This window comes from Neolamprologus multifasciatus, chromosome 22 (assembly GCF_963576455.1).
Source record: "Neolamprologus multifasciatus chromosome 22, fNeoMul1.2, whole genome shotgun sequence".
NCBI lineage: Eukaryota > Metazoa > Chordata > Actinopteri > Cichliformes > Cichlidae > Neolamprologus > Neolamprologus multifasciatus.
This window is the reverse complement of record NC_140459.1, coordinates 2,787,067-2,810,184: the sequence shown is the minus strand read 5'-3', so window position 1 is coordinate 2,810,184 and position 23,118 is coordinate 2,787,067. Positions and strand designations below refer to the sequence as shown.

Genomic DNA, 23,118 nt, shown 5'->3' with positions numbered 1-23,118 from the left:
CGATAACAGGCACCACACCCGCAGTAGATGTGCTCGGTGTGAGGTCTCGCAGCAAGCTATCAAATACGGCACATTTCTCGGCTTTAAAAAAAACGCTATGCGTCGCCAGGTGTTTCATCAGATTTGAGGTGTTACCTCCTTTGACAGCATCACAGTATCAGCTTAAAGCACTTGTTGCAGCTGCTGAGTTTGCATCTTTTGCTGTGAAGTACAGCCAGACTTTCGACCGCTTTGCCTTGGGCATTTTAATCTGTAGCTCTGCTCTAAAAGAACGTACGTACCTGGACCCGCCTACTATCCTCGGAAACGTAAAATGATTGGCTAGAATCTAAAGTGTATCACAGCTCAGGAAAAAAAAGCACCGAAATAAAGCACCGAAATGTGCGCTGCTTTTCGGTCTGGTTACTACCGTTTATGTCAGAACCGGTGCCATCATGGCACCGGATACCGGTACCCATCGCTAATGCTAACACACATCTTTATCTCTGTTATACAATCCATCCATTCTGCGTATCCACTTCAGGGTGGCGGGGTAAATGTCCCAGGGTACACGCTGGACAGCTCGCCAATCTATAACAGGGCTAACACATAAAGACAGACAATCATTCGCATTCACATTTACTCCTTTGGGCAACTTAGAAGCATCAATTAACCCAACCCCACTAACTGCATGTACTTGGACTGTGGGAGGAAGCTGGAGTACCCAGAGAAAAATCAGACAAATCAGGCTTAATCCATCTTTAACACCATAAAGATGCTCCACGAAGCAGGTCAAAGAAACTATCTAAACCCACGGTTCACTGTCCGTTAATGCGAACGCACAAGGAAAGTTTAAAGGCACACGCAGCTCAGAGTCAAGCAGCTCACAGTATAAGAGGATGAACCCGTTTCTCCTCCAGAGAAAAACATCCAGATCGGTTCCACTTAAACGGATCAACAGTAATGTGTCTGCTTCCCTTTAAACAGCACAGTGATGTGGAGATGATTGACTGCACGCTGCCAAACACCCTCACACTCATACAGCACGATGCAGGAAACCTTTTGCATGTACACAACATGCTAAGCACATCATAACAAACTGAGGGTGAAATATTTTGAAGGGAGGATATGAGTGAAGTGAAAAGAGGCCACAATACTTGTTTTATGCCCTCATCTTAATAAAATGAGGGTAGGAGGTCAATCTCATGAGCGCAGTTCAAAGCCAAACAGTGCCATGAACAACTGAAAGAGTAAAACCACACTAAAAGTTCTCGACATGTGCTTTTCAGTCATTCTTTCATGGTGTGTATCAAAATCATTCTTACAAGAGGAAGAACTTACAACATGAAACCCTCAAAGCTTCCAAATGTTTGAGGACCAGGTGACAGGAATCCAGTGTCACGTTAAAAGTGATACAAAAGCGATCACTTTACATGTTAACACAAAGCATGACAGAGGGAGTCGGGAGGCTTTCATCGGGCCGTGCACACCACAAACACGCAGACAAAACGTCTGCATGGAAAAGACAATGAAACGCAGGAGGCTGGAGTCTCCCCACTGACAGAGTGGAAGCCATTTCCACCCACACACATTTACACTAACAAAAGGAAACCTTTGACCGTCTGTGACTCACACGTCTGATCCAAACAGCGGTGGATGATGACGATAATTCAGCAATTAAGATAAAAATGAGAATAAAGTAGCTTTAACTTTTATGTGTGTTATTAGGTGCTCATGATGTCAGAACCTTTGCTGGAGAACAGTGCATTACAAATCTTAATTTAAAAAAAATAAATCAACCATTGCATTGATTCATTGGCTTGGGTGAGGTCCCAGCTACATGATATCAGCAGGAAAACAGCCTAAAGATGTCAGGAGTCGGGTCTGTAAACCACTGATGACTGTTTTATCTAATCTAGCATATGGCTGACAACAATCAGTGCTGCACCTTGGACTGTTCACCATGACCTAAGAACACGTTTGGCTTCAAACTTATAACACATCCACACTACGGGCATCCAAAGCGCTTTCCATGCCAACACAACACGTTTGCCACCATCCTTGTGGTGCTTCGCCGGCACCACTTTCTGATGATATCACTCAGGTTGGGAAAAATGTGCAAGCTACGACTTGTCAGAGGACCAACGTGTAGTCTGTCATTTGTCTCCCGCTCTAATTACCTGATCTGACATCTTCTTAAACAACAGCATTGTGTGGTGTGAGCCCCGCATTAAAGAGCTTTGTAACCAGAGACTAATTTACAAAGGGGGAAGGACTTCACTGTTACAGTAGGGGAAGGTAAGACGTACGTGTTGTACAAGAAAACCTTGTAAATGTTAACAAACAGAAAATTCAACTTGTTACAAACCATTTAAAAGCCATATTAAACTGAAAACATTACAAATATAAAAACTATGGAATGGACTCATTTTTAATTTAATATGAGATTTGAAAAATCTGGTGAAATATCTTACAATTAATTCTTTTTATTTATTTACTTTCTAAGGAGCCTCCCTAAGAAGCCAAGAGTCGATTGTTAACATGTTTTAATGTAACATAAAGTAAAGAATTAGTGACTTATATCAGAGAATCTGCAGAAATCTCTGATCTTCACCGCAGCACTGCATTATGACCTGTGACAAAGGTCATTTATTTCTGTTTTATTTTTATAGCACTCAATTAATATCAGATCATGAGTACAATAAACTCAGGTTTACCTCAATTTAGGTCCTTAAAACATTCCAGCAGTTTAACTTATTGATCTGGCTTCATGGATATATAGAGTCGGGTATCATCTGCATAACAATGCAACTAAAGGAAGCGTGGTCCTAGCACAGAGCCCTGCGGGACTCCAGAAGAAGACTGCCTACTTACATGAACAAACTGGAGGTAATTCCTTGTAACTTGCACATCAGTGAAGGCCCCACTAATGCTGAATAATATGCACAGGTTTTGGCACAACAACAAGGAAAGAATACACGACGAGTGTTGTTAACCAACAGTATCCTAATACTGTCAGCGGCTTGAGGCGACTGCTGTGGTGATTTGGTGCTTTATAAATAAAACTGAATTGAATTTAATCCTGAAGTCCAGACTTGCCTCACAGTAAAAACATCTGAGCCAAAAATATAAAAAAAGAAGGACTCCAAGCAGCTGAACTCTTAAGCTTTGGCTTTCTAAATAACAGCAGGAGGTCTTCTAAGTTGCCAAATATTTACTGAGTGTTGTCAAAGGTTACAAAAAAAAATGCCTCAGTTCTTAAATAAACTGTTCTTTTAAATGTAGAAAAGACTGAGATCTGTGGCTTTGTTTGTTTACTCTACCTCTGACTGTCCTGTTATTACTTTACCCAAAGACAGTGATGCTGACTTTTACAAAATAATACAGTTTGACTCATCAGGAGCTCCATATTCAACATCTAATTCAGATCAGCATCAAACTACAGAATGAAAACAGACTGAAGATATTAGCTGGACTCATAACTGGCTTTGTTAATAAAACTAATTTTGTTAATATCTGGTCTTAGCTGTGCCGTGTCCTCCTCGCTTTTTTGCATATGAAACCGGAGGAGTTGTACTTACATCTTATGCCATCAGCTTGTCCTCGGTCACAGTTTCCTTCCACATATAGCTTTGCAAAAACTGCATAAAAAGCGCTTGCAGCAACAAAAACATAATATTCCAGAAACACGCTTTGCCGATCCGATCAGCTGTTCATAACACTTCCTATGTCCATCAGCGCGAACTATCGCATGTCCGCCATGACCTGCCTGAAACCGGAAGTGACGTCATTTTGCAGAAATGTCGGTAGTTTTTTACCATCAGGGCCTCATGAGCCTATACTGGTGTTTTTAAAAGTTATGTTTGACTTTCTGACTTTCTGTGTCGTTTCTGGGATGCTTAGGACTCATATTGCACTGCTGGAAATAGTTTATTTTGATGCATATGCTGTTATTTTGCAAATTTGCATTATAATATTTATTTTCGTTTTTCCTGCAGTGTATAAAAATTGGTGTATTTCAAAAATAAAACTATGAAGACACTCAAAATAAATTTCCTGTGGTGGGAAACTATTTTGTGCAACTTTTTTGTATTTACAGTTTTGAGGGATAAGCCTCTTAAATTTCTCTAACTAGAAATATATGTTAAAAAAACAAAAATGATTTTCAATTTCATTGTAGTTTATTGCACTTTTTTGCAATTTATGTAATTTCCATGCACTTAATGCATAAATATTATTAAAATCTGGGCTATAATGGTTGTATTGATGATATCAACTTGAAATGCTCCCAAAAATGGCTCCACAGCATGTAAACATATAATATAAGCTCTGGTGGACTTGGTTCTATGGTAGGTCTTAAAGGGTTAACCACTTCTCATCTGCATATACTGATTATTACACAAAGTGCTGCTATTAATTTACTTCTGTCCTCTGGCTAACATGTGGCAGCTCATATTGGTATCAGTCATTACGGCTTGTTGCTGTCTGATTGTGTTGCCATTTGCTCATGAGTAGCTTGGGTCTTTCCTACAGTGTATGTGCTACATGTATGGCAATTGATGGATGTTTGCCAGTTACAACCTGCCATTCAAATGAAAATATGGGTCAGTTTGGTGGACATGCAAACACTAAAGACCCACGAACGTTACAACAGAACACCCCAGTTACAGCCATCGGGTCTCCATGACTGATTGTGTTCTTGCTCAGGGAAATGCAGCTAATGACTCAGTTCACTGTCATTAAGCTGCCATTTATTTCCTCAATTAATCAATGAGGTGTGTGACACAGAAAGGTGGAAAATTCAGTCATAAATACCCAGTTAAAAGCAACATTTAGAACAAAGACGAGCAGAAACGTTCACATTTTAAAAGCTGGAATAAATGAAAGCAGCCATTTTTAAAAGGTTTGAGCAAAGCTGTTGAATTTCCAACAAATCAGCTCTGTCACTGAGGAACAGTCACTATAGCCTGAGACTGAAAAATTTTATCTGGCACAACTATCATTTACACACGTTTCTGGCAGCTCTTACAGACGAGATTGATTTTGAAATATATCTGAAATGTTTGTTTGTTTGTTTGTTTTTTAAAGCAGCCCATCCTAGCAGTTGCACCCCTGTGGTAATCAAAACCCCGGGAGTGTGATTTTCTCTGTGAAGCTCGGGAGGACACCGAGCATTTTGCACTTCATTGTGTGTTTATCTCCTGCAGTGTCACTGCAACAATGTCATTCATCCCTCCGATGCATTAGTAGCCTGCAGCTGTGTTTGGTTACCGGCATGAAGCTTGGTTTACATGCATTTGCTGGAGAAAGCTGCAGGCGATCAGATCCTGAACATTAACAACCAGCAGACTGCGCTCACCTCCCACTTCGGGCTAATTAGAAAATTAATGATGTCGCTAAAATCTCCGGTTTTCTCTGGTTTTGTGCAACAGGGTCTGCAGATCAGAAGCCTCTGCAGCAGCCGCCCTGCCTTAAACAGATGTGTGTAACACAGATGTTAACCACCAGGATCAGGTGGAACAATCGCGTCTTTTTCGCGTTACCTTCATGTCTCCAATGACAGTCTGGAAAAGCCCCCCCAGCGCGCTGCACTCCCTCTCCATCATCGTCTCCATCTTCAGCTGTGTGAACGGAAATTACAAACACGCTCACTCGGAGCTTCTTTAGTCCATAAATGAAGCGTCGGGAAACAAACGGGCTTCACAGGGAGGGAGAGAGACGCTGTTCGGTGCGGATGTAAGCGCTCACACTTGCGCTGCGGGGTTTCCCCGGCAGAAGGAGAGCAGAAGGCGGACAGAAGCAGGAGCGCAGGAGCCGGTCGGTGTCCACTCGGAACGCACAAATCCCATTTCAGCCGGAGGAGCAGAGACGCGCCAGAGCGGGGAAGCTCAACCTCACACACCAACCTGCTCCTCTGACACAGCTGAAGGAGACACGGCCCGGGAGCGCGCTTGGAAGGTCGTGGACGCGCGTTCCCGTGGCCCCGCCTTCAGCACAGGAAGGTTTTTTCTTAATGGAAAGATGAGGGTGTTGTCTTTGTGATAGCGCTGGGAAATGACTGCACAGTATAAAGCTAGTGACACAGAAACACAAAGGACCCAAATAACTGCTCAAGTATGACAATCAAAGCCATTCTAAACAAAAGACACGCCGAGGCCTACAATATTAATATTTTATTAGATAAAATGTGCTAAAAATGTCACAGAAAGCATGGTTCTGTGACAAAGAACAATGAGTCTAAATTATTTCATATTGATACTTAGTCTTTTTTTTTTTACAGATTACAAAAGAGTTAAATTATTGTTAAGTGGAATAATATATGAAAAATGTCCGTATTTAACATTACAGAAAAATCTATTCTGTTCAAAAATGTAAAAGAAAAATAATATCAGTAAAACAAATGTTTTTTTCCAGCATTTAAATCTAAAGAAGGTAAATTGTGGTTTGTTTGCTAGAACTAGACGAGTAAAAACAGGATATTTATAAGAATTAGTCATTAAAATATTTATTTGGGTTATTGTCAGTCTGGACTTGGCTGATGACATCAGCAAGTGATGTTGTCATTCATGCAAAACTTCTAAATGCAGCCACACAAAATAATAACCTACTGATCTGGGTTCTTGAACAATAAAAGTCTCAATAAAGTTTTATTTTATTACGAGCTCGTGATTTAAAGAAATAGAAACCTGAGTAAGACAGATATTTAAAATTATACCGCCCCCTAGTGAGTGTTTCGTCGATCTACAGGAAACAAAAATCACAAAGATGATCTTCTTTTCTTTTCTCATGAACCAGTCTGACGCTCAGTCTGTGAGGTGTGTTTCAGTGTTTTCATCTCACCTGGTTTGCATATTGCTCCACACACTCATATATACACGTCATACATTCATTTACATGTGCATTAATATAAGTGCATGTGTATGTACACAGTAACCAGAGCAGCAAAAAGGAGATTAAAGCAAATGCAGTAATGAAAATTCACAGTAAACCCACATTTTTCATAAAAGATATTAGTGTTGAAGCATGAGCATCATTTATTAAACAGAGTCATTTATTTACCAGATTTCAGTCCTGGATAGAGAGTGGACTAACAACACTCCATCCCGTCACACATAAAGGGACACTACAGAGTTTTCAACCTTTACAAACAAGAACTGGCCTAAGACGAGTAGGTTTCTTCAGGTTCCTTCAAACGCAGGATTATTTTAACAAACGTTGCAATATCCCAAACCCAAACCCGGTTGAGTCAGAAATGTTTAAGATAGTTAAATGAGCATGTGTTGGTTCTCTGAGAAAGGCAATCTGCAAACTATATGATGTGCTTCTTCAGCCCAGGAAGGATACTACTCAAAATATTAAGATTAAATGGGAATTGGAATCAGGGATGGGTAAACAAATGAGAACTGGGAGAGGATTTGTAATTTTCATTGGTACTCAACAAGTTCATTAATCTGAGAGACCACTGCTGGAAGAACATGATTAGATTTTTCCCTCATCAAACTAAATCTAAAAATGGGACAGCAGAATGCTGGAGAAGATGTGGATCAGAAGAGGCACATCATTCCCAGATCTTTTGGGACTGCCCCAACTTAAAAATTACTGGCTGGGAATTCATAAAACTCTGTGTGAGGTTTTTAAGATAAAATTTGATATTAAATTTGTAAATTTGTACTTGGGCCTGGTTGCTGGCTCGGTCCGGGGAGGGGACACAAAGCTCTTACAAGAGCTATTAGCAGCCAGCAAAAAATTAATAACCAGGAAGTGGCAAATCCAACTCCGCCAACGCTTGATTGGTTTAAGGTGGTTTTTGAAATATTTAAAATGGAAAAGTTGACATTCTTTTTAAAAATTCGAAAAGACAAATTCTACAAAATATGGAATAAATGGATTAGCTTTGTGTCCCCATCCACCCTGAATTTAGGTAAGACCAGCTCTGAATTGGTGCATCTCCCATGTATCGTACAATGTCAGGTTGACCCTCAACTTCATAATTTGTTCATAATGTACTTTATGTAAATAAGTTAAACATGCTGGATTATGTAAACACTGTCAAGCACCGAGATCACTTTTTGTTACCTGAATGTAAAACAAAAGGAATAAGAAAAAGTCTTTTTTTTTTTTCAACTAAATAATATCAATGCACTTTATTGTAACAAGTCCTTTTTTCAATAAAAATATAATAAAAAAAAGTATAAATTACTGTCAAAGTGAAGTTCATAAAATCTGTTTATTTTTAAATTTTGCTACAATTTAAATGAGCCGGACACCAAAGAAAGTTTGGTCAGCTGAAGTCTTGTGCAGTGATTTATTTTGTCTGTGTCACCGTGACGTCTGACTTCTGGTGTTCATGGAGGTTGGAGGACATCTAATGGTCAAATGTAGTCAGTGAAGCTTTGGCAGAAAACAGTATGAGAAAAAGCAACAACACACAGTGGATTACATTATCCTTGTAACCACATAACAAACATTACAATCACCTCTTGGTGATTGTAAGATCATTCTGTTTTCTGTAGTTTGAACTATCAAGACAAGATACTGAAGCAGAAAGACAATGGTCAATGGTAACTTTATTGTTCCTAACGGGAAATTGATTTGCAGTATGTCCGTACAAACAAACAAACAGACAACCAACACATCATATACACTCACCAAAATAATATAATATAAGCCTGATAAAACAACCTAGATTTTTCATCAAAAAAGTGCAATGTGCAATGGCAACAACACTTATGGTTTAGTGTTATTAACTATGATAATAGCAGTAGGTACAAAAAACAATCTATGTCTCTTTGTCTTCACTGCAGGCACTTTATAACGACGACCTGATGGAAGCAGTTGAAAATCATTAAAGAGAGGATGATCTGAACACAACAGGACAGAGGTCGCCTTCCTGAGCACCTGCCTGTTATAAAAGTCCACAAGCTGGACCTGAGACCTCCCTGGAATCTCGCCAGCCACTTTAGCCAGGTTGTTAAGTCTGGTCTTATTATTCAGGGACATATTACCGTACCAAGCAATGATACAGAAAGTTAAAACAGATTCAATAAAACTTTTATAAAAAAGAGTCATCATTTCAGATGAAACATTAAAACCTCTCAACCTCCTTAAACAGTACAGTCTTTGTTTAACCTTTTTTACTGTAGCAGCAACATGTGACTCAAAGGACAGAGTCTTATCAAGAACAACCCCCAAATACTTATAACTGTCCACCAGTTCAATGGCTGCGCCATTTACCACTGTTAGTGCAGGATGGGGGGATGACTTCCTGAAGTCAATAACCATGTCCTTGGTTTTCAAGGTGTTAATCATTAAGAAGGACTGATCACACCACAAAACAAACTCATCCACAACAGGCCCATGGGAATCCTCTTCACCATGAAGGAGGCTTACAATGACTGTGTCATCTGCATATTTAATGAAATGCCTGTTGGCCTGTTGGCCTGTGTACTGCGACAGTCATTAGTGTACAAAATATACAGTAGAGGAGAGAGACAACAACCTTGTGGTGAGCCAGTAGAAGAGTTCAGCTGTTTGGAAAAACAGCCGTTTACTCTCACACACTGACATCTGTCAGTTAAAAAGTCTAAAATCCAACCAACAAGATTAAAATCAAGTTTAAACTGGTTAAGAAGCTTATTAACTAAAAGAAAGAACAGAGCATTCACCTCCACCCACCCCATAACAGGTCATGTTTAGTCATGTTTGCTCTTTACATCATACTGTGAGCTGTTTTATCTCTCTTAGACCTCTGAGGACTCTACGAGAGAACACTACACCAACTAGAGAAGTAGAGAATTGTTACAATCTTGTGTCTTTGTCTCTCTGGAGCCGTTAATTTGAAAAATCCTGTCAGTCACTAGAATTTTAACGCCATAACATTTTCCAAGATGGCCGCCTCTTCCAACAGAAGAAGCAGCTATTCTACTGCAAACTTCAAGAAACTTCAAGAAACCTCAAGAAAAAAGTAAGAAATAGTAAGAAACTAACAGATGTTAAAAAATACTATTGGATTAGATATTCAGGTGGTGCAGTAGCACTGTTGCCTCACAGTGTCCAGTGCCAGGGCCTTTCGGGATACTCCGGCTTCCTCCCACAGTCGAAAAACGTGCAATGAGTGGGGTCGGGTTAGTTGGTGATTCTAAGCTGCTCATAGGGCTGAATGTGAGTGTGATGGTTGTCTCTCTCTCTCTGTGTTTGCCCTGCAACAGACTGTTGTGGTTCCTACCTTCATTTAGACAATTCCAGTAATATAGTTACTGTGATCTTGTTAATGATAAACTACAAATTTACCTCAAATTACTAAAATATCTGTACTTAAGTACGAGAACTGATTCTAGAACATAAATATCTGCTATCGAAAGAATCGATCATTATGTGTTTGGACTAATATTCAAACTTATTTCCAGTTTATTTTGTTTTCTTTAAACAACAGGGATGGCTGTTTTCTAGTCTTTAGCATTGGATTGTGTTATTTTATTCACTGATCAGGACTCATAAACACTTTGTACATGGTGTACTCCTTTTAATCTGTTTTATCGAAAGTTATCTTTCTTTATAGCTTATTTTGTTTTCTAACTGTTATCAATTAATGTTTTGTAATATTTTACTCATTCAAATTTGTAATTAATTTCTTTGATTTGTGTTGTTAATTATATGTCAGTTATAGAAGCATGTCATTTCTTTTATTAGCTTTTTAATCATCTTTGAAACACTTTGTTCAGTAGAGTTTGACTGATTTAAGCAGCTGCATCTGCCTTGGTTGTTTTACATCTGCTGCCTTGCAAACCGTAGCCTTTCATGCAGTTTCTGACTAGAGGTTTCTTCCTGTTAAAAGGGAGTTTTTCCTTCCCACTGTCATCAAAGTGCTGCTCATAGGCTCATATGATTGTTGGGTTTTTCTCTGTATGTATTATTATAGTGTCTAGCTTACTATATAAAGCACCTTGAAGTGATTGTTGTTGTGATTTGGAGCTGCATAAATAAAATTGAACTGAATTTCAAACATACAAACTTGAAGATTGCACATCAGAGGCAGGAGAACATTTTCTGCTCTGGGTCTAAACTTCTTGCATCTACAACATGAAGGACCTTAAAGTGACTGTTGTTGCGATTTGACACTGTTTAAATAAATGAGGGAGTAAAAGATCCATAAAGCAAATATATGTTACTGCAGATGAACTGCAATGCGCTTTTGACTAAAGTGCATTTTGATTGAATGTAAAGCAAAGCCCACAACAGTGTACTGTAAACGGTGTGCTACAAAATATCTATAAAAAGTTTTACAATAAATGATATATGTATATATATATATAAGTAAAGGAAAGGATGGTAAAACCCCCAAACAAGCGACAGACACTACGAAAGCTGGAAATGGAAAACCAACAGTGAGTTTATTGGAGCTGGGATCGGATGGTGAAGCGTCTCCTGCAGTCAAAGCTGTGTCATTTTGGCCACACAGACTCGCTGCTTAATGACAGGGAGAAACACCACACACAGGAAGTCAGTGTCCAAAAAAACAGCACTGTCATTATCTCCCCAAACTGGAGATGACTAAGCTAATAACAGCTATCAGAGAGGAGGAGGGTGGGACGGTGTTTGGGCAAGAAGCAGCAGAAAAGTGAAAAGACAAGAAAGTAGCATTTGATGATACATCGATGAGATTAATACTCAAGACCTTTTGTCCAAAGACAAAGCAATAGTGAATATTCTTTAAAGAATAAAAACACTTTAATCTGAGCCTGTTAAGACAGTTTACTTTTAAGGCACAAAAAGAGAACACCTGATACCGATGGTCAAGGAATGACATCCACACCTTTCAAAGCTTTAATCGCTGCTTGTGCTTTGAACTGTCTTAGTTTATGCTAATCCCCAATAGTGACCACCTGCTTGGCAGACTACCACCATTTTCCGTTTAGCATCTGGTTGGTTGTAGTCCTGAGTGGACTGTAATTTTTGCCATTGATAGAAGGCATTAAACTGCCATGTTTCCACCCCTTGTTCCTGAAGTGAAAATTGTGGTTGTGAACCCTGAACACTTGAAACATTAAAGCTAAGCAGGTTTGCTTTGCTAAGCTACACAACTGTAAGATAATTACAGTCTTTGGGGCTTGAGAGGAATTTTAGGTTTAACTATTTCAGGGAAAAAGAAACAAAGAGTGCCTTTTGTGCATCAGTTTGTATACTGCAACATTATGGTAGCAACAGTACAAACCTAGATCTACTGAGCAGCTCAGTTTATCATGAGTGCATGCATAAAACTGAACAAACAACAGCCAGGGACTGCAGCTCTGTGCACTTTATTAATTTTAGAAAATCTGATGCCATGCCAGAACGAGCTGCAGGTGAGGCCAGAAACCTGAGGAGAGGAAAAAAAAAAACAAAACAAATAATGGAGTTTTTATAGCTTCTTAGAAACAAAACAAATACAAATAAAAGACAACCATTCAGAAATACCTATCGCTAATATCTGTTGTAGATGGGTGCCTGTTGCTGTGGCCACCTGTAGAGATTTCTTGATGAAACTGGAATGGGTCTAAAACTTCTTGGATCAGCCAAGTCCCACATGCCAGATTTGGTTTGCAGCACACCTCCACTTGGAGAGTTGGCTTCACTGCCCTGAGGCCTGCTGACTTCGTAGTGGGGCTGCTGGGGGAAAGGCCGAGGCTGAAACTTACTGGACCCGTCGCCCAACTGTTCACGCTCGGGTTGTGCCTGGGCATGGGGCTCGCGGGCCTCGTAGCGTGGCTGCTGGGGGAAAGGCTGGGCCTGGGCATGGAGCTTGCGGGCCTCGTAGCGTGGCTGCTGGGGGAAAGGCTGGGCCTGGGGCTTGCTGGCCTCGTAGAGTGGCTGCTGGGGGAAAGGCTGAGGCTTGCTGGCTTCGTAGCGTGGCTGCTGTGGGAAAGGCTGAGGCTGGGGCTTGCTGGCTTCGTAGCGTGGCTGCTGGGGGAAAGGCTGAGGCTGGGCCTGGAGCTTGCTGGCCTCGTAGCGTGGCTGCTGTGGGAAAGGCTGAGGCTGGGCCTGGAGCTTGCTGGCCTCATAGCGTGGCTGCTGGGGGAAAGGCTGGGCCTGGGGCTTGCTGGCCTCATAGCGTGGCTGCTGGGGGAAAGGCTGGGCCTGGGGCTTGCTGGCCTCGTAGCGTGGCTGCTGGGGGAAAGGCTGGGCCTGGGGCTTGCTGGCCTCGTAGCGTGGCTGCTGGGGGAAAGGCTGGGCCTGGGGCTTGCTGGCCTCGTAGCGTGGCTGCTGGGGGAAAGGCTGGGCCTGGGGCTTGCTGGCCTCGTAGCGTGGCTGCTGGGGGAAAGGCTGGGCCTGGGCCTGGGGCTTGCTGGCCTCGTAGCGTGGCTGCTGGGGGAAAGGCTGGGCCTGGGCCTGGGGCTTGCTGGCCTCGTAGCGTGGCTGCTGGGGGAAAGGCTGGGCCTGGGCCTGGGGCTTGCTGGCCTCGTAGCGTGGCTGCTGGGGGAAAGGCTGGGCCTGGGGCTTGCTGGCCTCGTAGCGTGGCTGCTGGGGGAAAGGCTGGGCCTGGGGCTTGCTGGCCTCGTAGCGTGGCTGCTGGGGGAAAGGCTGGGCCTGGGGCTTGCTGGCCTCGTAGCGTGGCTGCTGGGGGAAAGGCTGGGCCTGGGGCTTGCTGGCCTCGTAGCGCGGCTGCTGGGGGAAAGGCTGGGCCTGGGGCTTGCTGGCCTCGTAGCGCGGCTGCTGGGGGAAAGGCTGGGCCTGGGGCTTGCTGGCCTCGTAGCGCGGCTGCTGGGGGAAAGGCTGGGCCTGGGGCTTGCTGGCCTCGTAGCGCGGCTGCTGGGGGAAAGGCTGGGCCTGGGGCTTGCTGGCCTCGTAGCGCGGCTGCTGGGGGAAAGGCTGGGCCTGGGGCTTGCTGGCCTCGTAGCGTGGCTGCTGGGGGAAAGGCTGGGCCTGGGGCTTGCTGGCCTCGTAGCGTGGCTGCTGGGGGAAAGGCTGGGCCTGGGGCTTGCTGGCCTCGTAGCGTGGCTGCTGGGGGAAAGGCTGGGCCTGGGGCTTGCTGGCCTCGTAGCGTGGCTGCTGGGGGAAAGGCTGGGCCTGGGGCTTGCTGGCCTCGTAGCGTGGCTGCTGGGGGAAAGGCTGGGCCTGGGGCTTGCTGGCCTCGTAGCGTGGCTGCTGGGGCAGCGGGCGAGGCTGGGGCCGAGACTGAAACATACTGGACTCATCGCTAAACTGTTCTTGCTTGTCGTGTGGCTGGGTCTGGTTCTCATTACTTGGCCGCTGGGGCACAGAATGCATCTCAATTGCATAACTTGAGACGATTCCTGCGTCAATCCGGTTTCTTTTCTGGGATGGTGCCAAACCCCACGTGGCATCCTTGGACTGGAGGACACCATCAGTATCACCCTGGTAATATGATGGTTTGTGGGGTTGTGATGAGCCAGATCTGTAGCTAGACATGCTTTCTTGTTGAAGGTAACCATTTAATGGCCTACCAGAGGAAGCACCACCACCACCACCACCAGGCAAACCTGCAGCAGTGGGGTAAGAACTCTCAGGTGACCCATAAACACCCAGAGAACTTCGGGGCTGTGCATAGCTATTATGTCTGGAGACAGGAGTCTGATTGTGTGGAAAATCCTCAGCCATCCCAAAATAAGGCTTAATGACACTGGAGTAGCTACTCCTGTAAGTAAGAGCTAGAAAGAGAAAATTAAACCGACAGTGCTCTAACAGGTTAGTGATTGCATAATGTAGTGTGTAGCACACATCAATACTTACCCTCAGCATGCTTGCTGAAGGCCAACAGTGACACCAACAACAACCTGGAAATACAATGTGTGTTAAACAAAGTCAGTATATCAACAGATTTGCCAAAATGGAACAAAACAATTTTACCTCACACAAGGTCCAGAGGCCATCTTTCACAAAGCACAACCCAACAGCCTGCAGAGCATGCACAACAGGTTGAGAACCAATCATATAGCACTAATTTGAATCAGGTGGGCGAGATTAGCAGATGCTCTTCCATCCACCTCAGCAGCTGTTTGGAATTAAACTAATTAGCCAGCGTAGTTTGTAGACTACTTACAGGATCAGCTGACCAAAGTGATGACAGAACTTTAACCCCTGTCTCTAATTGTTGAAGCACCCAACCATGAGTTTTTGGATGCCACCTACATACAGTAGAGTTGACATTCAAATTTGTGGTGGACAAGACATGTCTTCACACCAAGGTACCCCATTCCTTATTGGTCTATTATCTTAAAATGGGTGTTAAATGATGAAATATACTAAAATAAACCTAGTGATGAAAATTCAAGACTTTGGTTTCTAGAGGCTTTATGATATTTTAACATAAAAAACACATGCTGTCCTTTTTTCCACTATATGGTTGTAGAAATGCTTTTAGCATTTTATTTTTGTTTGGTCTTACCGATAAAATGTAGATAGGAAGGAGTTTTCTGCAGGTTCACATTTGAAAGGAGACTCCACTCAGGCAAGTCTCCTGGACCAGACGGAGTGAGTCCCCACGTCCACAAGGCCTCTGCCCCCCAGCTTTGTGGAGTCGTCCATAAAGTGCTCATGCTGAGTCTGAGTCTGCAGAGGGTCCCGGTGCTGTGGAAGACATCATGCCTCATCCCTGCACCAAAGACGCCACGTCCCAGTGGCCCCCAGGATAACAGACCTGTCGCACTGACCTCCCACATCATGACGACCCTGGAAAGGCCCATCCTGGACCAGCCGGCAAGCGCTGTGAGGGTCATGTTTTTTGACTTTTCCACTGCTTTCAACACCATCAGGCCGACCCTCCTTGGTGATAAGTTAGCAGCGATGCAGGTGGATGCTTCTCTGGTGTCCTGGATTGTCGATTACCTGACAGGAAGACCACAATATGTGCATCTTCCACAGTGTGTGTCTGACAAGGTAATCAGCAACACAGGGGCACCACAGGGGACTGTCCTCTCCCCCTTCCTCTTCACCCTCTACACCACAGACTTGTGGACCACTGCACAGAGACCTCCATCTTCAGAAGTTTCCTGATGACTGGGTGGTTGGATGCATCAGCAGGGATGATGAGACAGAGTACGGGCTGTGGTCGACTCCTTTGTCACGTGGTGTGAGCAGAATCATCTGCAGCTCAACGTGGCAAAGACCAAGGAAATGATCGTGGACTTCAGGAAGACCAGGAAACACTTGACCCCTGTTTCAGGGGGTCAGTGTTGACATTGATGAGGACTATAAATACCTCGGAGTTCACATTGACAATAAACTGGACTGGGCTACAAACACATCTGCACTTTACAGGAAGGGCCAGAGGCAACGCTATTTTTTGAGGCGACTGAGGTCCTTCAACACCTGCTGGACAATGCTGAGGATTTTCTACGAGTCTGTTGTGGTCAGTGTGACCCTCTATGCTGCTGCATGCTGGGGGACTCAAAAAACTGATCCGCAAGGCCAGTAATGTTGTGGGGATGGAGCAGGACTCTCCTAAGGTGGTGTCAGAGAGGCGGATGTTGTCCAAAATAAAGACGATGTTGGATAATTCTTCCTACCAACTCCATGACATGCTGGTCAGTCACAGGAGCACGTTCAGTGAGAGACTGAGATTACCCATAATGCACCACTGAACGACACAGGAAGTCATTCCTGCCTGTGGCTCCCTGTGCAACTCCTCCACTTAACACACTGTTTACTGCAACAGCTACACCCTTCTTGCACATGCTCTTCTTTCTTATTCAGTTTCTGATGGGTGCAGAGGGATTTATTATAAATAAATAAACCTTAAACCTGTCTGGGGTAAAGCAGACACAACACGGCATCATGGTTCACTGAGCTCATTTTATGTGAACAAGTTCTGGTAGATTTAGAGATTTGTTAGGGCAAATCAAGCCAAATATAACAGGAGAAAAGATGTCCTGGGTATGTAGAGGTTTTTTAAATTTAAAAGACTTTATAGTAACTCAGCGTAAGAGGCACATCCTCTGATTAGTTTCAGGATAAAAGGCTTTAATATAAACTTAAATCTTGTTCTAGAGCATCCGTTTGGAGGGACAGCATATGAACGGTATATTTTCAAAGTAATAAACTGTTTCCTGTTACATGATATTTAATAATCTAAGGTGGTCCTTGTTGCCAGATTGATGTTTTTCAGTAAAAAGACTTCAGGAGTCCTGCCGGGCGTCTGTGACTCCTGTGGTTTATGTTCAGAAAGACACTGCTGACAAAACGTAAATCATTTTTATTAAATCTCTTCTATCTTTGCTACTTTCACAGTAATGTCATGCAAACAGTGATTTAGTCACATTACGCAGAATCAGCATGCGTTGGAAAAAGCAACATTATAACAATTCAAAGCAGATAGAGATGTTTTACTATCTACAGAGTAATGCCATTATGGCACGATCCACATTTAATGCAAAATATTTTCAAATAAAGATATTTACAGTTATGGAAATATGACCCAGTTAATAGGAACACAACACCATTAATCAACATGCCTGCAAAACTGGGATAAGACGAGAAACCACAGGTGAAGAAAGAAAAGGGACGAGTTAAGACAATCAGCAGACGGCAAGTAAAAGAGATCAGCAGAGGAAGGAAGAATATACACGTCTTTGAAGGTTTCCAGGGTCAGTTAGCTGAGCTTAAGGCCGAGGCAGAGAGCCAGCTCATTCTTTTGGATCTTTCCGTCTCCGTTGATGTCGCAGTGACCCATCAGGGCTTTCCTGAACTTATCCAGGTCTGTCCCACTGATGCTGGGCTGCAGAGAGAATTTATAGCTGTGAAAGTCTTAGTGGATTTAAATGCTTCAAATAAAAGTCTCTACAGGTTATTAAAACAAAGAAAGGTTTATTTATCTGGACATTGTTTTCACTTCATCACTTAAATCACTTTAAGCATATTTGCACTGCACAAGACACTAAATAATGTGGATTGCACAACACTGGACATTATATTCCTCATTTCCAGTTAATACTTGTACAGCTGCTGTTATTGTGTATATATATATTTATATTTCTTCATACATTCTTATATATTTCTGTACTGTGTATTGTGTATTTTGTTGTACAGTTATTTTATTTTCAACTTTAATTTATATATTTTTATCTTATTCTTTCCCAGTTAAATTTACCCTTCATTCTAATTTGTGTTGTACAGTTATTTCATTTTTAACTTTAATTTTTATATTTTATTTTTATTTTATTCCTTCCAAGTTAAATTTACCCTTTTTAATTTTCATATTTATTTCCTATCTTATTCATAGCCTTTTCTTTTTTTCTTTAGGTCACGAGCAGTTGTCTAAGCATTTCACTGCATATCGTACTGTGTATGACTGTGTATGTGACAAATAAAATTTGAATTTGATTTGATTTAAAGAAAGTACCAACCCTTCTCTGTAAGGTTTGTTTTTGTTACAGAATAACTGCATTTTTGTGAGTTGTAAGAGTTATACCTTCACCAGCTCCATCATATCTTTGACAAATCCATCCACCTCAGGGCCCTCCAGTGCACCCGTCTTACTCTACACACACACACACATGTGGCATTAATGTTATTTTATCATCAAGAATAACTGCGTGTCAGAACTTCAAAGGTTTTCTTTCTCTGTTCACATGAAAAATGTGCTTTGCGTGAACCAGTCCTGCTCTCTGGTTGCACTATTAACAAAACAACAAAAGAATTCAAGCCCACTGAGAAAGAGATGATTATTAAAGTGGGTAAAATTCCACTTACAACATCATAGTGAGCGAATATCTTCTCAAAGTCCCTCTTTCTGTCTTCCTGACTGCAAGCCTGAGAGCAGAATGAATATGAATAAATGAATATCCAAACTGAGTATGAAAGGATAAATGTGATTCAGTCACAGTGGCTTTGTTGTTAGGTGCAGTTTATCCACTTTACACTACAAGTCTTCACACTTACATCCATCTTAAACTTCAGCAGGAAATTTTCTTTTAAGGCCAAAATTCTGGTGAAAAAAAACAGATTTTTGTCAAATAGAAATATGATGGAATCCAATAAATATTTTCAATCCCTCAAAGGGTTTTGTGAGTGATTCTATCAGGATGCACGGACAAAAAAGAAAATATTTTAAAGCAGAACAATAGAAAATAAAAACAAAATAGAAAAACATCATAAAGAGACTCAAAAACAAAAGAACACAGAGAGGCTGATCGATCAAAACAAAGAAAATGACCAATAAAGTGACAGGGGTGCCCCCCCAAAATGTGCTGGCCCCCTCAGTGCTGCTTATACAATTTTTGTCATTTAGTGTGTCCCTCATCGTCACCCCCTCCCCTGTGTCACCCCCATGAAAAAGTACTGCAGGCGTTGCTGCAAAAAGGTGTAAAAACACTCGTAGGTGCCAGACAGCGATGGATGAAACCATTCGAACAGTACCTGGCCAGGTCATTGAGATCCAGTCTGCCATCTTTGTTTTTGTCAAACATTTTCATCTAGAGGGGAAAAAAAAACATGTCAGAGTGAAGATGAGCCAAACTTGTTGCCCCCCCCAATCCCAACCTCACTGCCGTTACCATGGTGTCAGTGTACTCCTCCAACTTTTTGGGGGTGATGGTCTTCCCATGTTGGAGGAACAAGTCTTGAAGAAACCCCTGAAGAAAGACAGAAGAAAGACGAGTCTGCCACAGAGAAACTCAACAAATGTGCTTTTTCATTTTAATTAAGCCCCAATAACGATCTAATCTGGGTTGACACAATAAACAAAACGATGATTTTTGGGGATCTGAAATCATTTCACCACCTCCGAAAGCTGTGTCTGTTTTTCAGATACTTTCTCAGATTTGAACAGTCACCTTGAGTTCAATAGCTGAGATGTAGCCACTGCTGTCTGTGTCATAGTTTCTCCAAATCTGCAAAAAGAAAAAAAGTACAAATCCTAAAAACAAACCATTAACATGAAATTACAGTTCGTCTTTGTGCCGAAGGTTGAGCCACACCAGCAACAGTCTAAAACCTACAGGTCTCCCCTTCAAGGTCCTTTCCTTGTTCACCTTTGGACCTCTTCCAGCATGTTGCACTTTTTATTGTTTCAAATATCTTTTATTATTAGGAGCAAGTATCATGGTTGTTACAAATTGATAGATCTTATGCCCCTTTTTTTCTCTAAGCTAACAAAACAAACAAATAAACAACATCAAAAGAAAGAAAGAAAAAAACAAAACAAAACAAAACAAAAAAAACACCCACTATGGGCCCCAATCCCCCGACTGCCAGAAAAAAAGAAAGTTTATATTTTCCCAAGGTATGTAGGTAAAGGATGCCAGATTAATTCAAAGTCTTTTACATTATCATTCATGGTATATCTTGTTTTTTCAAGATGAAGAGTATTTGTAAGTTCTGTAAGCCACGTCTTTAATACAGGAGTCTCTTTGCCTTTCCAAAGCTGCAGGATCAGTTTCTTTGCAATAATCAATGCATATGACATAAACCTTTTTTGAGAGTGTTGTAAATTTTGTGTTTCTTTGGAGATCCCAAAGATAATTACTATCAGATTTGGCTCAATCTTACTCTTAAAAATATTAGACAAGTAGGTAAAAATGTCAAAAACCCTGAAGCCTTGGACAAAGTGCAAAACAATGTAACAGATTTCCATAATGTATCATACATGTTGCACTTTTTAGATCACTCAGTGGACGCACAGTGGATCTCTACTAGTGTGTGAAGCTTCACGTAAATGTGGAAGATTGCAAAGTCAAATGTGAACAGTAGGGCAGATGGTGAGCAAACGTCATGCTGGTTTGCCCAGAACTTTCGCACGATGTGGTTCACGTGGTTTCCAACTCTCTTGGTGAGGAAGTTTCCTCATTTTCCTCATTAAGGAAAGATGGTTAGCTGGAGGTGAAGCAGAGAATGGGGTGAGGATGGTGTCAGCGAGAAGCCTGCTGAAACTAAGTTTAAAGTAACTGAAGTGTCCAAGGAGGAAACCAGAGAAGGTGGAGCTTCCCGACGTGTTTTTACCAAAGTAAAATAAAGAAAGAAATCCAGGTTCTCCTCTGTTACGACTCAAAAGCTGCAACATAAATATGGAGACTAATACCAGAATTTCACAAAGAAGAGGTTTTAATTTAAATTACATAATAACTTAGCTGAAAAAAAGCTGGGGCGCCTCCCCGAAATAAAGGTGTGCCTTTATCCACACCTCACCAGGTGTGATCAGCTGCCAACAGCTGAACACTTTCGCCCTGCAAAGAGATTAGGGTCTGCAGAGCGGTGTCATTCGTAATGATTGATAAGACAGGGAATATTGATTATCTATTAAATTAAAAGGTTAACGCCTTTACAGTTTCATATATTTTGTTTTATTTGCATGCATTATTTATGTAATTATAATTCTGAGCATTTTGTGACTCATGGTGTTTCAGAAATGTGCACATAAATACCAAAAGGAAACAAAACTGTCGATATTGATTAATCTCTGATTTGTGAAATGTTCTTCCACACTGTTACTCATTAAATACCCATCCTCCTCCTCCTCCATTCCTCATCGCTCCATTATTTGTTGACCTTTGACCCTCACCCTCATAAACTCCACACTGTTGTCCAGCGGCGTCTCTCTGCGGAACAGAAGTAGGAAGTTCTCCTCCTCTGGCAGCATCAGTGTGGCCAGCTGAAAACATACAGAAGAATCTGTTGTTGAGTTTATTTCTTCTTCTTTTTTGTAATGTGTGTTTTATTTGTACAGGAGTTGGTTGCTGACAGAACGCATCTAAGGCTGACCTCGTACCTCTTGGATCTGCAGACGTCCGTCAGCCCCGATGTCACACGCAGGCATGAACTTCTCTTTCAGCCTCCTGATTTTGTCCTCAGTTATCTCCTCCTTCTGAAAACAGCATGGACATCAGTCTGCAGCTAATGAGGTTTGGGCATTTCTGGGTCCTGTTTACTTATTATTTTTTAACCTCTGGGAGTTACAGTGAAGTTTTCGAGGCCTTTAAATGTGACAGCTGAACCAGAAAAATACAAACTGTAGTTCAGAACCTCGTTTGGCCAACAGGAAACGATTCACTCATCGTTAACTGTTCTCACACATCTCTTACCTTCATCCCGAGTTTGTGCAACGTGTGTTTAAAGAAGGCCTCCAGCTCACGGGCTTCGATGTAGCCGTCGTCTAAGACAGAAACAAAATGGTTTTTTCTGTCACTTACTCTCGAGTAGAACTGCTTATGTGTCACTGATACAGTTTCACTTCTTTCTTCCAGCTAAATTGGTTCAGTTCTTCTGCACGAGCCGTTTCCAGAGAGCTGAATCATAACAGGATTTACTGCGACGGTTACAATCTTTCCAAACAATGTAGTTTGTTTAAAATTTATTTTTATAATTCAGATAAATACTGAGTTTCCTCTTAAAGTCACAAAGTTTATTTTTGTATTTGATTATAGTTTAGCTTTACTTTGATTTGAATTCCATCATTATTTTCTGCTTAAGGACTTTTACATTTCTTCCGTGTCCTGCTCCATTTTATTGATTACTCTACATTATTAAGCTATTATTTTATTTAATTATTGGTCTGTTTGTTAAGCTGCTGTAACATGATCGTCCCAAAAATCTTTTTAAATCTCACTGGTTTCATATCACGTCAAGTTTTGCACTTTGTATTTAGAAGTAGTAGCAAATTCAAATCAATTTATAGTTTGTATGCCAGATATCTTTTTAATACATTCATATATCTATATATCTATATAAATTAGTAATTTAAGGTCCATTAAAAAGCTCGCCTTCTTACCATTTATGTCAAAATGTTGCCAGATCTGTAAGAATCCTGCAGCGTCCAGTCTGTCCAGTGCGCTGTCCATGGTGCTTTAGACCAGTCTACAGGCAGAGACTGGGGCAAGAAAAGAAAAGGCAGGAAACAAACGTGCCTGACGTCCTCACAGAGAGACAAAGACGGTCTGTCCCCCTGAAATAAAATCTGCTCAGGCGTCCCCTGAAATCAGCCAAATGAGCATGAAGACTTGGTGGTCTGTATATACGAAGGGAGGGGTGAGCGAGAGTGCCCAACAGACATGCGTGTAAAGAGAGCGAGAGAGAGACACAAGTAAAATAATATTTATTGGTATGAACATTCAAATACAGAAATATCTGACCGTGCGCTGTCACATTTACAGCAAATCTATAAAAACAGATAAAAAAGAAAAGAAACCCATCACCAAGGATTTTAAATGAAAA

At 41.8% G+C, this 23,118-nt stretch overlaps 3 protein-coding genes across 4 annotated transcripts in view; all 3 read right to left on the bottom strand.

Annotated features, from left to right (window-relative positions):
- Positions 1–5,947, bottom strand: part of LOC146492572 (protein MTSS 1-like) — a 75,678-nt gene extending 69,731 nt beyond the window's left edge. Inside the window, exon 1 of one of the 2 annotated variants that reach the window (XM_085149202.1) lies at positions 5,523–5,947. In XM_085149202.1, the coding sequence (XP_085005328.1) occupies positions 5,523–5,594 (72 nt within the window). In that variant the 5' untranslated portion in view covers positions 5,595–5,947. The remainder of the gene's footprint in view (positions 1–5,522) is intronic. The other variant, XM_085149200.1, reaches the window with a different exon arrangement.
- Positions 5,948–12,222: 6,275 nt separating this feature from the next.
- On the bottom strand, positions 12,223–14,956 carry LOC146492571 (uncharacterized). Its single transcript, XM_085148498.1, has 4 exons — positions 14,824–14,956; positions 14,707–14,750; positions 12,433–14,624; positions 12,223–12,334 (listed from the first exon to the last, which is right to left on the bottom strand). The coding sequence occupies exons 1-3, from the start codon at positions 14,844–14,846 to the stop codon at positions 12,439–12,441; spliced, it is 2,253 nt and encodes a 750-aa protein (XP_085004624.1). The 5' UTR covers positions 14,847–14,956; the 3' UTR covers positions 12,223–12,334; positions 12,433–12,438.
- A 95-nt stretch (positions 14,957–15,051) lies between these two features.
- On the bottom strand, positions 15,052–22,817 carry LOC146492570 (secretagogin-like). The gene is made up of 11 exons (XM_085148499.1): positions 22,676–22,817; positions 21,990–22,060; positions 21,677–21,772; positions 21,470–21,559; positions 19,746–19,802; positions 19,467–19,544; positions 19,330–19,385; positions 18,853–18,898; positions 18,664–18,723; positions 18,383–18,451; positions 15,052–17,689 (listed from the first exon to the last, which is right to left on the bottom strand). Exons 1-11 carry the CDS (start codon positions 22,743–22,745, stop codon positions 17,564–17,566), a joined length of 819 nt encoding a protein of 272 aa, XP_085004625.1. The 5' UTR covers positions 22,746–22,817; the 3' UTR covers positions 15,052–17,563.
- Positions 22,818–23,118: the final 301 nt, after the last annotated feature.